Below are 19,216 nucleotides of genomic sequence, written 5' to 3'. Positions count from 1 at the left end.
CTGCAGGCAATGCATAAATCAGGGGGAATGACAATTTTATATGAAATTTAGAAGCCATCCACAGCACTGAGGAGTCAGGCACATTTTTATGAGTAAGTGAAAGATTTATGTCTGTAAATATATGTAGAATCATCAAAAAATGTTAGATATTGGAAAAATACTTTAGGAGCCATGGCTTGTGGAATTTGTTAAGCCCAGATTTAAGTATTGTACAAACATTTTTTTATATAAGTTTCTGTCTTTAGGTTTGCTGCCTTTCTTGCAAAAAATACTGTCCATGCTAATTAGCATATATTTGCATAACTAATTGAGCAGCATAATTCAGGAACTTTAGCTGATTAGGACTAATTTTAAATGATCATTTATTTCCAATAAGAATCTCACACATCTAAAAGCAGTTTTACCAGAAAAGGGTATTTATCCTACATGTATTCTTTATTATCAATATTGACCTAAACCAGGGACATAACTTTGAAGGGTCTGCATCCTTAGGGCCTATGTGGCTGTGCACTCAGTAGTGTTGTCACTACAGGAAAGCCTGACGATGCCTGTGCTGCATCTGCATAATGTATGCCCTATTGTATGTCTCCCTATGAAAACAGACTCACAGTTGAAGAATAACACATTGATTTGTCTTTACAATATGGTGGCAGTATTGTTGTACAGAAAAACTTGCCCCCATATTTGTGCAGGAAGGATGCAGAAGTGTATATCATCTGGAACAGGTAGTGAAGGGTTAATGTTTTGCAACTTTCGAAAAATAAAATGAATTTTAACACATTTATTTGTTTGTTTCAAATTTGTACAACATTCTTATATTCGTTTAATGTAATGGTATTTCTAATGCTGTCTTTAAATGTAATTTTTCTAATTCAAATATTGCATAATATTAATTTGTAATATTCACATTATACAATATTCACAATAGAACAATTAGAATCTATATATTTGTATCTATTATGTATCAATTTACTAAATTCTCTACTACCACATAAACTAATGAACTTCTGAATAGTATTTGTTAAAGTGATTGTAAACAATATATAACTTGCATAGGCTTTTAGCATTTTGTATACTTTAACAATTGCTATATATATTTTTTCAAATTATAAGTAATCGTTTTAAAATCTTCCCTCTGCCCCCTGGCCATGCTGGTATAATAATGACTGGGTAGCAACCATATATATGTCTCTCAATATTTCTACTGCTTTCCAACAACAAAAATGCATAACTCCAAATTGTCCATGATAATACGGACTGTCACGGGCTGGATGGTCTACACACTGTCCCTGCCATAGCTTCTCTCATCAGGTGAAATGTCCCAGTTTCCAGAGTTTGCAGGTCCCGCCATGACTCTTTTGCATAATTGTGTGAGGCATGCACATGTTTGTGGATTATTTTTGCTTATTTAGTAGCAAATCTACTGGAATCTTAGATTAATTTATTTCTTTATGTATAAGTTTTTTACTGCTTTCCCAAGCATTAAAAAACGTATAATGTTTTCCATGCCTGCCTATCCTAGTAAAAGAATAGTAAACACTTTGAGATTGAAATATAACATGTTTAATTATGCATAGGAAAATAACTTAGCCTTATACTTATTTTTCCCCCTTTTCCTGTAATTCAAGTCTGAAAATTGAGTTTTTCCATTCCTGAAAACTGAAAGAGCACATGATAGATATCACAAGCCTATCCTTGCTATATATATCTCCCTAATTTGCAGTTTATTTTATCTTTTATGCTGAAGCCAAACAGTGGAGATTTGTAAACACAATGGCAGTGGCAAGCCCTGGGTGGATGGAGTTTGACCATTTAAAATAATAAGGTCAGCAAACAAGCTCCCTTCTCTTATAGGTCCTAATGATCTAAACATCATCAGACCCATGAGAAATTGTACAAGTTACTTCCATGAAATGCCCATGAATCTCCTACAGAACGCCTATATATTCGCTTTATCAGCGATCTCTGTTGGTTATAAAGACCACAAAAAACCTATAGGAGCTGTGGATATATTAGACATGTATATACAATGTTTTATTGATATGTATTTTACTTTATAATACTATAATATGTCTTTTTGCTTTTGTGTTTTTCAAAATCGTGTGTTTCTTGGTGTTTTTTCCCCTTTTTTTTTAGAAAAAAGATTTTGTGTTTGTCATATTAATATTTCATAGAAGGCAGTAGCCGTGACTTTCTAGTTTTATTCATTGCCGATATAAGTTCTCACTGTTCTGAACATGTTATACTTATAATATTTGGACCCCACTGTAACAAATGTGTTCCATATTAATAATCCAATTTCTGGATCTGTGTAGGCTTGTGGAAACACCTACAGTATTCCACAAAAGTGAGTACACCCCTCACATTTTTGTAAATATTTTATTATATCTTTTCATGTGACAACACTGAAGAAATGACACTTTGCTACAATGTAAAGTAGTGAGTGTACAACCTGTATAACAGTGTAAATTTGCTGTCTCCTAAAAATAACTCAACACACAACCATTAATGTCTAAACCGTTGGCAACAAAAGTGAGTACACGCCTAAGTGGAAATGTCCAAATTGGGCCCAAAGTATCAATATTTTGTGTTGCCACCATTATTTTCCAGCATTGCCTTAACCCTCTTGGGCATGGAGTTCACCAGAGCTTCACAGGTTGCCACTGGAGTCCTCTTCCACTCCTCTATGACGACATCACGGATCTGGTGGATGTTAGAGACCTTGCGCTCCCCCATCTTCCATTTGAGGATGCCTCACAGATGCTTAATAGGGTTTAGGTCTGGAGACATGCTTGGCCAGTCCATTACCTTTACCCTTAGCTTCCTTAGCAAGGCAGTGGTCGTCTTGGAGGTGTGTTTGGGGTCTTTATCATGTTGGAATACTGCCCTGCGGCCCAGTCCCTGAAGGAAGGGGATCATGCTCTGCTTCACTATGTCTCAGTACATGTTGGCATTTATGGGTCCCTCGATGAACTGTGGCTCCCCAGTGTCGGCAGCACTCATGCAGGCCCAGACCATGACACTCCCACCAGCATGCTTGACTGTAGGCAAAGACACACTTGTCTTTGTACTCCTCATCTGGTTGCCGCCACACACGCTTAACACCATCTGAGCCAAATAAGTTCATCTTGGTCTCATCAGACCACAGGACATGTCTTCAGCACACTGTTTGCTGGCTTTCTTGTGCATCATCTTGAGAAGAGGCTTCCTTCTGGGACGTCAGCTATGCAGACCAATTTGATGCAGTGTGCAGCATATGGTCTGAGCACTGACAGGCTGACCCCCCACCCCTTCAATCTCTGCAGCAATGCTGGCAGCATTCATACGTCTATTTCCCAAATACAACCTCAGGATATGATGCTGAGCACGTGCACTCAACTTCTTTGGTCGACCATGGTGAGGCCTGTTCTGAGTGGAACCTGTCCTGTAAAACCGCTGTATGGTCTTACCCACCATGCTGAAGCTCAGTTTCAGGGTCTTGGCAATCTTCTTATAGCCTAGGTCATCTTTATGTAGAGCAACAATTCTTTTTTTCAGATCCTCAGGCCCAATTTGGACATTTCCACTTAGGGGTGTACTCACTTTTGTTGTCAACGGTTTAGATATTAATGGCTGTGTGTTGAGTTATTTTGAGGGGACAGCAAATTTACACTGTTATACAGGCTGTACACTCACTACTTTACATTGTAGCAAAATGTATTTTCTTCAGTGTAGTCACATGAAAAGATATAATAAAATATTTACAAAAATGTGAGAGGTGTACTCGCTTTTTTGGGATACTGTATGAAAAACTCCTGTTAACAACCTGAGGAAATCCTCTTTCTTCTATTTTTTCATGCGTTTATTCAATCCAAACATCAAAATATCTGATAGTTTGGGCATTTTAATTAATTCAAACAGTGGTATGAATAAATTGCATTTGAAACGGAAACCAAAGACCACCCAAACTGAATATGAAGCATATTATTCTGATGGATTGGAAAGTAGGGCCAATATAAGAAGAACTTAGAATCCCAGTGAAGTGCATTAGGCTATAGGTCTCAATTTTAAATCTTTCAGAAAATTTAATTCAAATTAAAAAAAAACAGGATGGGCCGTTATTGTTTTTAATCAAAATTATCACAATCTTACTGAGTCAAAGGCTAAGCTTGATAATGCCTACTACTATATTCAATCTCTATTTCTCCACAAAGGTATTGATAAAGACGCATAATGGCTGTATATCGTTGAAAACCAAATCAATACATGAAGGAATACAACTGTGCAACAAACATTCAAACCCAAAATGGCCAATTTGCTTTCTTTTTACATAACATCACATCCCTATGGACTCCACAGCCAATCATAAATATTGACAACATGACCAACAATACAACATTGTTGCACACTATAAAAACAGGAATTAGTATCTGTATAAATTTCAAAATAGACAATATCTTGTAGATGTTTTTTTTTTATGTTTTTAGAGTTCATTGACAACTCTTGACAACAGTTAATTAACAACAGCTATGACAACACTGGTGACAGTCCTTTTTGATGATTATTGAATTGCATCAAATAATAATTTGATGCAATTAGATCATCATCAAAAAAGACTGTAACCGGAGTTTAGGGTGTGTGAAACTCAGAATGCAGGAACAGTTACACATAACAATTAAAGTATCTTAAAAGCTTTACTGATTGATAAGCAAAAAAAACAGTTTGTAGTTCAAATTGATGATCACAGAAACAGAAAGTTTGAACATAGGCTCAATGCAGAACACTAAAGCCTGATACAAAGTTCAGAATACTTAAGTAGGTTGCAGTAACAAAGTCAAATGGACTCAAATGCTTGAATTGAGCAGTAAAGGGTACAGCAGGCCCACCTGGCTTGAGGAAGGCTATCACTGGTATAGCAGACACAGGATTCTTAGCAGGCACAGGATACCCAGTGGGTACTGTAGGTGAGACTCACAGGATACCAGATAGGTACAGCTTCAGGTACAAGGTGAGCATACACTGGTATCAGGCAACTCTGCTTAACTTTCAGGAACAAGGAGCAAGGTAGAAAGGCAATAATGCAGCCCAGAGGGATGGGCTGAGTGAGCTTTAATTGGAACTCCCACAAAGTCCTCCAGGTGAGATTTCCAGAAATGATGACATGGTCTCTTTAAATCCTGACAGCATGTGGCCATGTGCACCTAGTGGGAAGCTGAAACTGAAGCAGTTACTTTCCGCTTTTGCCAAGACTGTGAGGCCAAAACAGAGCTGAACTCCAGTTATGTTCTTCAACGGTTGAATTCAATGTGTCCAATGCCTTACTTCATATGGGGGACTTTTTCAATACTTTTCCAATACGAGAATGTTGTTATTGTTTGTTTTGTGATCATTCCGATGTAAAAAAAGTCAGACCGCATAATCTAGCCTAGAGTCATTCAGATGGTTATTCATTTATTTTGTTTCATGGTTGACTTTGAAATAACCAAAAGGATATGAGTCCTAGCTCAGTGAAAATATTTATGTAACATAGAGCAAAGAGATAATAGGTTATTAAACCATGAGAGTATACTAACAAACAAATATTAACTATCCAGTTGCTCACACTCAGCTAGATTACGAGTTTTCAGCGCTATAGGGAAATTAACGACTGCCACAAAAGCCTAACACCTGTGATCGCGGAAACAAAAGCTCCGTAACGCAGCCCCAGTGATGTCTATGGGGAAAGAAAAAGTTATGTTTAAACCTAACACCCTAACATAAAAAAACATGTTTAAATACCCCTAATCTTCCGCCCCCAACATCGCCGCCACCTACATTACAGTTATTAAACCCTAATCTGCCACCCCCAATGTCGCCGCAACTATACTAAAGTTATTAACCACTAAACCCCTGGCCTCCAACATCACTAACACTAAATAAATATATTAACCCCTAAACCTAACCCTAACGTTGCCCTAACCCTAAGCATAACCCTAACTTACGTAAGCCTAACACCCCCTAACTTAAATATAATTAAAATAAATCTAAATAAACCTTACAATTATTACCTAAATAATTCCTATTTAAAACTAAATACATACTTACCTGTAAAAAAAACTAAGCTAGATACAATATAACTAATAGTTATATTGCAGCTATCTTAGGTTTTATTTTTATTTCACAGGTAAGTTTGTATTTATTTTAACTAGGTAGACTAGTTAGTAAATAGTTATTAACTATGTAATAACTACCTAGTTAAAATAAATACAAATTTACCTGTAAAATAAAACCAAACCTGCCTTACCCTAAAAACTAACATTACAATAAAATAAATTAAATTATTCAATTACAATTTTCTAAATTACAAAAAATAAACACTAAATTACAAAAAATAAAAACATAAATTATCAAAAATAAAAATGAATTACTCCTAATCTAATAGCCCTATCAAAATAAAAATAAAACCCTAGCCTACACTAAACTGCCAATGGCCCTTAAAAGGGTCCTTTGTGGGGCATTGTCCCAAAGAAATCAGCTCTTTTACCTGTAAAAAAAATACAAACACCCCCCAACAGTAAAACCCACCACCCAACCAACCAACCCCCCAAATAAAAATCTAAATAAACCTAAGCTAACCATTGCCCTGAAAAGGGCATTTGGATGGGCATTGCCCAAACCCTAAACTAAACATGTCATCTAAACATGTTTATACATTCACCCCCCTTAGTAAGAAACAGTGAAGGTTTAAAAGCATTTCATGATGTTCAGGAATGAACTGATTTGAATCCAAAGTTCAGTATTTTTGGATATTCCCATAGATTGTGGTGTAAGGAGGATCATGACAATGTTGACTTCCAGGAGGGTCTGGGGTTGCTTTATATGATCTATGCACTTTAATAGTGAATTTCCATCTGCTAGTAAATGCATGTAAAGCAAGTGTGTGCTTTATACAATGATTGCCATTTTGGTTTCATAGCTAGAATTTAAGTATTTTGAAATATTTAAGAGTAAAATAGTCCTGCAGCAGAATATACCATCCTTTGGGATTAATATGAATTTGTCTGATGTAAAATAAACTAGGATTTGGTCCTCATGTATTATCTTATTAGATGTTTTGGTTGGCAAAAGAGGCAGTTTGATTTTTAAGGTTTCATAGGACTTGCCCATTAATTGGCCGCCTCATAAGAGGTCATGGACTAGTGCTGCCTTTTCAAATAATATGACTGAGGGCCTCACTATTGATGAGTAGGCATTATTATTATGTAATCTTATGAGGACTCTATCTTTAATGTGATACTGATCTCGGTTGCAAGGTTGTATAGGTGAAAAAGTAGCAGGCTAACAACTGCTCAGCTGGGGGGGGGGGGTCAAGGTTTCTCGTTAAGGCTGCCACCCAAATCCTCAACGGATAGGATCTAATCCCAGCGGTCTCAAATACATTGAATTTGGTACTGGACAAGTCAGAAGACAATAAAGTAGTCAGATCTTGAACCTTCAAACATAAATGTTTCAGTATTCTAGAGATAAATGGTGGATTATAAACACTACACTGGGAGCTTCTGATTTTGCAGCCCAGCATGGCCGCCACCCAGACACACACCCCCCCCTCACTTGCCTTTTTTTCATACTATATGTTACTTGTTCTTCAGTGAAAATCTTTGGTCATAGGTTAATGTTGATAACTATAGAAATATTTTGCAATGGTGCTGTAGAACTCAGTATTCGATATCTCATAATCACTATGTATAAAGTTTCATGTATTATGCATGCTTAATAATTCACAATTAGGGTTGCCGGGTGTCCAGTATTTAACGGGGCAATCCAGTATTTTAAGCCGTTGTCAAGTACAATACACATATATATAAATATAAAAAATGGACACTGCTGCTAATCTAATGTCTTATGTAAATGGATCAGAGCTGAGGTCTAATGTGGCTGTATAACTAATAAGGGCTTCAGAGCCTGAGGTCTAATTTAACTGATTGGAGCTTCAAGGACAATAGTTAGATCTGAAGTAAACTCTAAGTATAAAACCTACAAGAGCTTCACGGCTATGGTGTTTGATCTTCTTCCCTAGTACTACTTTCCCACAATCACCTACTGGTCACCCATCATTTTGTAGAGAACTACTGGTAACCTTGTTCTTGAAAGCTGTTACCCTGCTTTATGCTTCTTGGTAACTTTTTGACTTCTTTAAATAGCTATAAACAAAAATCCTTTTTTGGTTCCTAAACAGTAAGTGGCTGTATTCTCCATTCTCCAAATTAAGTTCAGTCATAATTAATTTCTTGATCATAAAACCTCATAGAGACTGTGTGGGAGATTTATCTTTTTGGTATTGGTTTTGTATGCAGCATTATTATTTACATTGTGCTCTTGTTGTAATGATCTGATGAAGAGTTTATCCAAACAGAGTGCCATGTAAGCCCACCAGTCTTTTGTTTGACTAATTTAATTAAATTTGTTTGCTACCATAGTAACTATTTGATTGACTAATGGTATGCCCAGTTGCTTAGTTTGGATAAGTCTAACTCTGGCTGTTATTGGTCTGTTACAAGGTTTATTTGATTGCATGGATGGCTGACATTTTTGGTCCTGTGCCAGAATTAGCTGCGACAGAGATGTATTATTTTCAGTGTCTTGGCTCCTGTTCCAATTAGAAGTGATGTGTAAAAACATTTTATGCAAGCTCAGTTAATTTTTTGCTTCTTTTTTCTAAGCCATTACAATGAAGGTTTTTTTGCAGACTTTCACAGAAAGAAGACACATGGTCAACATAAAAGTAAAACTTGATTTAGTATAGATAATGACAATCAAATGTATTTTTTTTTTTTAAATAACTGTTCAAAGCAGTTATAATGGGTTAAAGTGAGGGGATGTGAGGTGTTATGAAAAAAATGGCGCTAAAAAGTGCCTTAAAATTGAGGTCTATGGGGACTGTGTTAAAACTGTAAATATATATATGTATATGCTTATATACATATATATTTATTGTATATACACATATAATATATATATAGATTATATTCATATACATATACATTTAAACTTTGCTGCCCACTACTGCACGACTCACCCCCTTCGCTGTGCTAGGTTCTGTGCCATTGGAACCTATGGAAGCGTGCTCTTGTGAGTGCAAAGCTTCCATGCAATGCGAACGTGAGGTCACGTTCACATTGCACTCAACTTGAAATACCAGCACACATTTAAGTGCACCGGTATTACTGAATAATTTGCAAATATTAAGCAACCGAAAAGTGCAATTTTGCGCTCCACTTGTTATCTAGCCCTATATGAGTTTGCCACCTGTCAGGGAATGATCCGGACAGTTCAGATTTTCATTTGTCCAGGTTTGAAGCTGAGTCAAACCCTGTGGTGGGAAACAGCCAGAGCAAAAAAGGTGACATACATTTGCTACATACTGCACATGCCTACAGTTATTTCTCTCTTGGGTATGTGTGTGCATATGTTAGTGTGTTAGAGTTTGTGTGTGAGAGTGTGAATATATATGTGTGAGTTTGTGTGTGAGAGTGTGAATATATATGTGTGAGTTTGTGTGTGAGAGTGTGAATATATATGTGTGAGTTTGTGTGTGAGAGTGTGTGTGTATATGTGTGAGTTTGTGTGTGAGAGTGTGTGTTTATATGTGTGAGTTTGTGTGTGAGAGTGTGAATATATATGTGTGAGTTTGTGTGTGAGAGTGTGAATATATATGTGTGAGTTTGTGTGTGAGAGTGTGAATATATATGTGTGAGTTTGTGTTTAGCTGCTATTATACATAGTGCATACTCTGCAATAAAAACGTTGCTATGTTCTGCACAGTGCAAGAGTGTTCGGGTTTGGCCTGAACTAAAGGTGGCAACCCTACAGCTATACTAAATAATACTGCAGTATTGGCTATATAAAAGCTACAAATCCCAGTGGGAGAGGATTGAGAGAGTGTGTCTGCAGCTGATCTGAATACAATTAACACTTATCGTCTTCTTGTCTGTGTATATTTTCCCTTTAAAGGGACACTAAACACCTTGCCATTACACAACAATTCAGCTGTCTTGCTAGATCATAAAATAACAACCAAATCTAAACTTGTTTAAAACATATTTTCACCTTATTTGCAGCTTTTTTTTCAATAGTTAAACCACACCCACTAATTGTCTTATTTGGAGGAGCTAAATTACATGAAAATGGGGCAAAATAAAAAATGAAAGTATCCTGCAAAGTTATTTTACTTTGCATAACAGCAAGTTGCATATTGAAATCTCAAGGTGTTTATTGTCCATTAAAGTGATATCATAAATTAAGCTTCTGTTGTATTTGAACACATTTTTCATATTAAAAGAATTAGATCTGAGCTATAATTTCATATATACTGTATATATTTTTTATTAAACCAAGAAACAATCTTGTCATTAATGTGTAAAGTAACATGCACAAAAGCTTTAACATTGAAAAAAAATGTGTACAGTTTGAAAACGTCACTTGAAAGGTTGTTGTTTTTTTTCAAGAGGTTAACAATGTTCTCTAATAGGTAAAATAACACTTGAATTGTCTCAATGCAAAGTATTGATGAAGTAAAGTCACTTGAAACCACATGATAACTTGTTATTCAAATACATTGGACTCACCTAGATGTTAAAAACTTAGGGGAAAGGTCATGTGAAATACTTCCCATGGCTCTTCTTGACCCATTGGATATTGCAGAGCTCCAAACCAGCTTTGCTTCTCTGTCCTTCCTCAACTTCTCTTTCAGGGCAAATAACATTTCTTGGTTTTCAAAACAAAACCAGGGATTTCTGTCCAAAGCCAAATGATTCCACCCACATACATCCAACCCCACCTATGACATGCCTACAATTTATTCCCTCTGTTGTGGCTCCACCCATAAAACACCCACAGCCCAGCCAACAAGTCTCTTTCACCTCTAAGTCCCAGAAGAATAGAAATGGAGATATAATATTTGTATTGCATGTTTGTCCACAGTCTATAAGTTACATATAAAACACACTTCATGGATTTTTGTGTGTGTTTTTTTTTTAGTGAAAGACAATTCAATAACACTCAAATTTCAAAATCCTTCCATTTTCCTGCCTCCCTATATCATGTGACAACCATTAACAAATCACAGACTATGATAATTATACACTTGCACATGTTCAGTAGTAGTTGGTCACTCAAAAAGTGTTCATATAAAAAGACTGTGCACAATTTGATAATGGAAATAAATTGTAAAGTTTTTTTTTAATTGCATGGGAAATTACACATTAGTCTTGTGATCTATTGGTCAGCACTCAGAGATCTACTGGTAGATCCTAATCTATGTTTTGGGCATATCTCTAGAGCAGTGATGGCCAACATCCTAGTGCATGGGGGCTATGGATAAATAATTAAGAAGCCTTAAAAAGACAGTCTACTCCAGAAATTTTTTATTGTTTAAAAAGATAGATAATCCCTTTATTAACTATTCCCCAGCTTTATGTTTGTATAACTAACACAGTTATATTACTCGACTTTTTACCTCTGTGATTACTTTGTATCTAAGACTCTGCAGACTGCCCCCTTATTTCAGTTCTTTCGACAGACTTTCATTTGAACCAATCAGTGCTGACTATGATAAATAAACCCACAGGAGTGGGCACAATGTTATATATATGGAACAAATGAACCAGCGCTGTCAAGCTGTGAAAAACTGTCAAAATGCACTGAGATAAGAGGCGGCCTTCAAGGGCTTAGAAATTAGCATATGAGCGAGTTTTAGCTTTCAACAAAGAATACCAAGAGAACAAAGCAAATTTGATGATAAAAGTGAATTGGAAAGCTGTTTATAATAGCATGCCCTATCTGAATCATGAACATTTCATTTTGACTTGACTGTCCCTTTAAGGGCAGCATATAAATCTATGGGTATTAAACATACAAATAATATATTTCCTAAAAATGTCCACAGATCCAGATTAAGGTAAGGTTGCAAGTTACACTTTGTATGCTGTTCTCCCTTCCAAAGAGCTTTTTTGAGTTGTGGTCACCTTGTTTGACGTTTTTTCCATAAATCCCTAAAGCACACATTTTAAGTTCCATCACGGGGCAACAAAAACTAATGCAGAGGGCCACATGTGGCCCATGGGCTATGAGTTGGCAACCCCTGCTCTAGAGCAGGGTTCTTTAACCTTTTTTCCCCAAGACCCAGTGCTATGATACCACATACCTTTGCAACCCTATTTTTTATTAGTAATATACAACAATACCAGACACACACACACACACACACACAGGCACACTCTCTCCTACAATACACACACAGCACACTCTGCCCTACAATACACACACAAGTCGCGACCCAGTAAACATGGTTCTGCGACCCAGTAATGGGTCCAGACCCATGGTTTGAAGAACCCTGCTCTAGAGGATACTATATGCCTAATTCCCTGAAGCTCTCTGATATGGCGAGTCTAGAAGTCTTGTCAATGCTGTCTCACAGAATTTTAAACAGGCAGATTTTCTAGTTTGAGAGCTGTTGCTAAGCGGAGTTCTGGATGTAAGGACGAGATGCATAAATTGCAATGCTTAAAAAAAAGGGTTTTGTGTGATATCTCTCCGCAACTGTGAGTTTTTGATAATAGGCCCTATGAGTTTTTTACAATGTCTCACAAATTATTGCTTTTTTTGTATGCTGCCATTGTGTAGTCTACTGTATACTTGATGTTTTTGGAGACTATCATTGATTTGCCTTTGAAATCTGTGCTAATTGATATGTTTAACTGAAAATCAGTACAGAGATTGTCTGTAGTGTATGCAGAAAAAAATTTTTTGGACATGTTGTTTAATGTTTTGTGTCAACAATAGGCAGCAATTAAGGATTCTTTTTTTCTGATGTTTAGCTCACACCAATGAGCAATCAATTTGATTATGTGCGCAGTCTTAAAGCTATAATTGTAAGGAGCATGCCCCTGTGCTATGCTAATTTACTTGATGTATTACAATAGAATTAGTTTACTTGTACTTGTTTTACTCTATATCCGTCTGACCTTTTTTATTTTTTCAACCAGCATAGGGCCAAATTACAAGTGGCACACTATTTAGCGCTTTCACTGGAGCGTAAACTTCAGTAGAAGTAATCTTTTTGTGCGCATATTACAAATCGAAAGGGAAACCAGTTCACCAGAATTGCTTGTGCAATGATAAATGCTGACAGCGTATGCTGTCTGCATTTATCGATGTGCGGCAGACATGATCTTTGTTAAATCGGCCCTATAGTCATGTTCAAGAAACCAGCTTTGTGACATGGTGCATTATAAGTAGCTATCAGAAGATGGGTACACTATAGTCATAAAGGGATACATGGTCAGCAACAATACTCAGGTAGGCCATGGTGTTTACACAATGTTCAATCGGTACTAAGCGGCCCAAAGTGTGCCAAGAAAATATCCACCACACCATTACACCACCACCACCAGCCTGAACCATTAATACAAGGCAGGATGGATCCATGCTTTCATGTTGTTTACACCAAATTCTGAACCATATGAATGTCGCAGCTGGTGGACAGCACATTTTGACGGGTATTTTGATGGCAGGATGGCTTATAGCTCATGTTTTCCAAATACTTTATTTATTCATTTTAATTAAAGTTAATCATATTAATCAGTGACCCCTGGCTGTCTCTTGGGGGTACATCACCCCTTCATGCATCCATGGTCTGCAGTAAATTATGTAATCTACAAATGCTGCAAATCTGGTCTGGGCAATTTTGCTGAATTTTGAAAATCTAGGTTACAGATTTTGCTTTTGGGTCTCTCTTGGAAGTGTGGGAGAAAGCAGCAGGATTTTTACACAAAAGAAAGAGATGTTTAATGTCCCTTTAAAGGGCCACTAAAGTCTAAATGAAAGTTTCATGATTCAGATAAAGCATGCCATTTATTTTTATATGCACACATTATGAGGCTCCAACTCCTACTGAGCATGTGCGGGAATTCACAGTATATACATATATATGCATTTTGGCTAATGGCTGTCAAATGATATAGAGCAAGAGAAAATTGAATTAACTTTGAAATTTACCAGAAAATATTCTACTATTCATTTCAAATTCAAAGTGCTATTGTATTGCCTTTTTATTGTCAGTTATTCAATTGTACAGTATTTAGTTCATTTTACAATGCCGTCTTCCACTTCTTACGCAACCCACAGCATAAATGGATAAATGATCACCCCTCATACACTTACACAATAATACGTCAGACACCTTTTAAATAGACTGTACCATATCATATGGGTTTATAATAATAGAGCAATAAGCAATAGCAATGAATGCAAAACCAGTATAATATACAATATGACACAAATAAACAGTAGAAGTAAATGTGCCTGAATATCTAAACAGTATAGGGTAAGTCTCAGCAGACTATCTCAAGCAGCTGCAATGGTGTAACAGCAGCTACACAGTCATAGACTCTTAATAGAACTGCAGATGCTTGTACAGTTCCTGTACTGGTGGCTCACATTGGGGTCCTTTTTGAATTACAAGCAGTGCTACATGTTAATGTGAATAAGGCAGAAAATGTGTTCCACTTGATCTGGATGAAATCTGTCCTTCCTGACCTTTCACTTACATTATGCTGTTTGCTATCCTGCTGTTCCTTCTCCCATATGAGGGAAAGAAGATGGATCAGAGCACACTGGAGCAGATGTGTTCTATACAATTTGCACCTCCCAGGGCTGGGATTGAGCCTGGCTAACCTAACTAAATCTTCAGGCAGCCGGTGCCCCACACACCATTCTGACATGTATAGACAAGTATGTCTATAAGCACTACAGTCTGTATATGTCTGTAGAGACCACCTCTCAGCTCAGTGTGTTTTGACAGTTTTTCACAGCTATACAGCGCTAGTTCATTTGTGCCATATAGATAACATTGTGCTCACTCCCTTGGAGCTCACCGCAAACACCCCTACTCTACTTAACCCCTAACAGCTACCCCTCCCCAAGACCTTTAACCTAAGATCCCCTAAGTTACAGAAAATAAAAAACACCAACATTACAAAATAAATAAATATATACTACTAAAACTAAAGCAAACAGTAAGGCCTATCCTTAATCATCAACTGATTCCCCTTTATCTATATTTTTACTTACTTCCTCAAATAATTTAATTAGATTAGTTTAACATCATCTGTTTGTCATAAAACCATGCTGATTTGAACTCATAATCTTGCTTACTCAAATATACTCCTGAATATAATCCTTTATAGTCCCTTCACGTTTCTTCCCCACTACAGATGTCAGACTTACTGGTCTATAGCTTCTTGGATCAGCCCTGCTTCTCTTTCTAAAAAGTGGTACCACATCAGCTGTATTCTAGTCATGGGGTATTATGCCTGCGGACACTGAGTCTTCAAAAATGAAGAGTAGAAGTCTGGCTATAACAGTGCTAAGTTCCCTTTAAACCCTTGGGTGTATTCCATCTGTACCTGGAGTTTTATTCACCTTAATATTATCCATTTTTTACCTAGTGATGACACAGTTATTGGTATGGGCTTGCATGTTCTAGTTTGCTTCTATGTATCTCCCATAGGTGCATAGGTATAATGAAGAAAATAAATGGTTTAGTCCTCTGGGCACTGATAATCATGCTTTTCCTTTCTAGATTTTTTGCCATTTATATACTTGAAAAACCTTTTACGGTTTGACTTAGAATCTTTAGCAATTAATCTTTCATTTTCAATTATAGCTAATTCGATTGCTTTTGGTATGCTTTGTTACATTATTTATATATTTGGAATGCAGAATCTGTACTAATTTCTTTGAACAATTTAAATGCCCTACATTTTTCCCCAATTTCTCTTTACACATTTTTATTTATTCACAATGGGTGGGATTTATTTAATTTACTTTTATAACCATGTGGTATGTGCTGATGTGTATATTTATTTAATAAAGATTATACATTTATCCTTATTTTATTTGAGAATACTATTTAGCTATTTCTTTAAATCATTGAATTTTGCTTTCTTAAAATTAAAAGTCTTGGTTGAACCCTTGTGACACTGTCAATGGAAAGTGACCATGTTATGATCACTGTTACCCAAACATTCTTTGACATCTATGCTTGATATTATTTCTGTATTGTTTGATAGCACTAAATCCATTATAGCTTTATTCCTAGTTTGCATGTGTTTGTTTTTTTTCACTAAACTATTTAAGGAGCATTATATGTTTGGACACAAATACCACAGGATGGTTACTACTCACTGTGCCACTGGTTTTCTTCCTGTGCCTGCAGTTCTCTTGTTTTAGTCTCTTATTGGCACCAGTTGGTCATGCTCCCCATCTTCATACTGGGCACCGCCATCTTGGATTTTAGGTTTTCTTGCTGTTTATAAAACAAGTGACATTGCTGGCATGTGGCAGCTGTGTGGTGCACTTTGGGTTAGCTTGCATGATACAGACCAGGAGCTTTACATTTTTGAAGTGGCTACATCACTCTATATTATTTAGTGTCCTTTTTATATATGTTATGTAACTTTGTATAAAACTTCAAAAATGTAAACCATTCACTCTGTATAATGCAAAAATACCTAACTTACAAAATGTCAAACATAATACTAAAATGGTAAAATTATAACTGTATAAAACAGAGGTAAATGAACGGTTTGAAGGTTCAAGCCCAATATCCATACAAATATTAGGGAAAAATTATTACATGGACAGAAACTGAGAGGGGAAAGTGATACTCCAACTTTAATAATAATTCACAAAATTCACAAAACTTATTACCTAGACAAGTAAACTAGGACATATGATTCTCCCTAAGACGACCATAAAAAATAAATAATATATAGAAGTACAACATTAGATTATATTCAAGTGAACCATCCAGGGCAAGTGCAATCGAGAAGTAAACAAGACAGCATTATGACCTCTTAAGCTAAAAAAGAATAATTAAAAAAAAGCTATAATGATGCAAAGATGTTTGAATGTTAAAGCTCTATGTTGCATTCTGATGATCATATTTATTTGAGTGTTTCATTTGTTATATGAGCTATATTTGTATACTTTTATTAAACCACAACGCAATCGTATTACCTAACGCGAAATCAGCATTTATAGAAGCTTATAGGTATGCGTAGTAAATTTCATTGGGTGTGCACCCAAGAATTTTAAGTGACAAAATACATGAACAAAGGGCATCCATTTTACTTATTTCAAATGAAAATAAAACCATAAAAATAAAGAAAGAAAATAAAACCAAACAAAACAAAGTTTTGAATGACAAATTGTACATTAAGACACATACTAAACAAAAATGACACAAAATACCAACATTTCCTATTAGTGATAACCAGGCCCACAAAATAAGTATATATATTTATAACTAGAGAACCAAAGCCCTCTACATGCAGATCTAAAGCAGTGGCTCCCAGCCCTGCCCACTCAGGCCGCCCGCATGCTGCAGTGCAAGGAGACGGTAACTGCCTAGGCCCCAATTCTCAAGCCTTTAAAACAATCCCTGAGGGGCCTCATAATGCTGGCAAAGCATTTTATTGAATTTCGCCAGACCAGAGAGCTTTAAATAATCTGACCCTAAGAATTTGCCTCCTTGAGCTGTTGAAGCTGGTGACATCACACTAAAATTGTGAACCTACAATTCTCATTATGACATGCACAGATTAAAGTCCCCTTGCAGGGTATAGGGGGTGTTGTTATACCTAAAATGGTTTGTCAAATGGATTGGAATGGTAATTTACAGAAAAGGTATGATGCATAGCAATGTAGTCAATGCAAGAGCCATGCAGGCAACTGATGAAGGTCATGAGGTTTTATAGGCTACAACCAATGTGTGGTTATAATGATATTTTTCCATATTTAGGTTGTGAATTGGCCTGCATACCATGCACCTCCACACCGGCCTTCTGTGGTTCTGTCTTGTGCTGATGGGGGGTCTTGGGGGGTCTGTGTTCCCTGAGGAGGCTGTACCTGTCAGCACTACCGGACCAGAGTGTGAGTATCTTCTGCTTGTCCATTTTTCTTGTTTTCAATGTCTCATCAGTCTTTTTTTTGTATCTATATCTCTACATTTCCTTCTACCAGGGCCAGCTCTATTATTGGACCAGGTGGGAGCACAGTACCCAGGTTGCATTTGGCAAGAGAGGCACCTAGGGACAGCATATTCTAGCTAATAGTGTAATAGTGCTATGTAAGAGAAATGGCTCTCATATGATATCCATCAGCTGGGAATCCGCATGCGTGTGTTAAATTTTAGTCTGCTGTACTTTAATCTTTGAGACTGTTGACTATGGTTAGATTTATAGTAGAAGGAGGGTTGGGGCACCATTTAATTCTCAGACCGAGGCAGCACAACAATGTCTTGTGTTGGCTATGTCTTCTACACATATATTTAGCTTTATTACCCTTTCTATCATATCTTTTCTAACATATCTGATTCTGCTCACATTTGTCTTTTCTCTTATCTGACTTGTGCCTCCCTATTCATTTGTCGTTTTTAATTTCTACCTTGCACCTCTAACGTTATCTATTTGTGTTCACTTTGGGTCTAGGCCTGTTCTCTTCTGCCTTTTTTATATTGCCAGCTTCTTTTATCTTTCTTTGTCTTCCTCAGATCTTCGGAGCTATTCTGTCTTTTCGGGCAGGGGTATTGGACGGACACCTGAGAAAGGGAGAGATCAACTGAACATCCAAAAAATGCTGAAGGTGAACAGGACGCTGTACATAGGGGACAGGTGAGACAGGAAAATAAGAGTTTGAGGGCAGAATAATACATTAGTTGCCTATAGATGGGTATTGTTTTATGATTAGGGAGATGGAGAGGTAGCTGCTTAGGGGAAGGGCAACAGGCAAAAGAATGTCATGTGGGGAATAGTAGTATCTAAATAAAGTTGGGGTAGGGAGAAGAACTTGGATCATCTATTTGAGAATTCATGAATTGTTTTGAATTGATCTTTAAAGGGGCAGTGTACTGTAAAATTGTTTTCCCTTAAAGGGATGGCAAACACCTTGTAATTACAGTACATTTGTGCTGTGTTGCTAAAGAATAATATATCAACCAAGTCTTAACATTTTAAAACAAATTAACATCCTTTTTTCTGCAATTATTTTTCAATAGCCAAACTCCACCCACAATTTACCTTATTTTGGAGGAGCCAATCTGGGATTTAGGACAATAAGGCTAGTTACGGTCATAAATTATCTGATAAATCCAATGTAGCTTATTTAGCTTTGAAAAGTCAGCAGGTTGCATTTCAAG

The 19,216-nt window shown here is 36.6% G+C and overlaps 1 protein-coding gene across 1 annotated transcript in view; it reads left to right on the top strand.

Moving 5' to 3' along the window:
* SEMA6B (semaphorin 6B) overlaps positions 1-19,216 on the top strand; it is a 196,617-nt gene that overhangs the window by 106,183 nt on the left and 71,218 nt on the right. The window contains exons 2-3 of the mRNA XM_053703159.1: positions 17,822-17,952; positions 18,572-18,692. Coding sequence (XP_053559134.1) covers positions 17,844-17,952; positions 18,572-18,692 — 230 coding nt within the window. The 5' untranslated portion in view covers positions 17,822-17,843. The remainder of the gene's footprint in view (positions 1-17,821; positions 17,953-18,571; positions 18,693-19,216) is intronic.

Source organism: Bombina bombina, chromosome 2, assembly GCF_027579735.1.
Source record: "Bombina bombina isolate aBomBom1 chromosome 2, aBomBom1.pri, whole genome shotgun sequence".
Lineage (NCBI taxonomy): Eukaryota > Metazoa > Chordata > Amphibia > Anura > Bombinatoridae > Bombina > Bombina bombina.
This window is presented reverse-complemented; position numbering and strand designations above follow the sequence as displayed.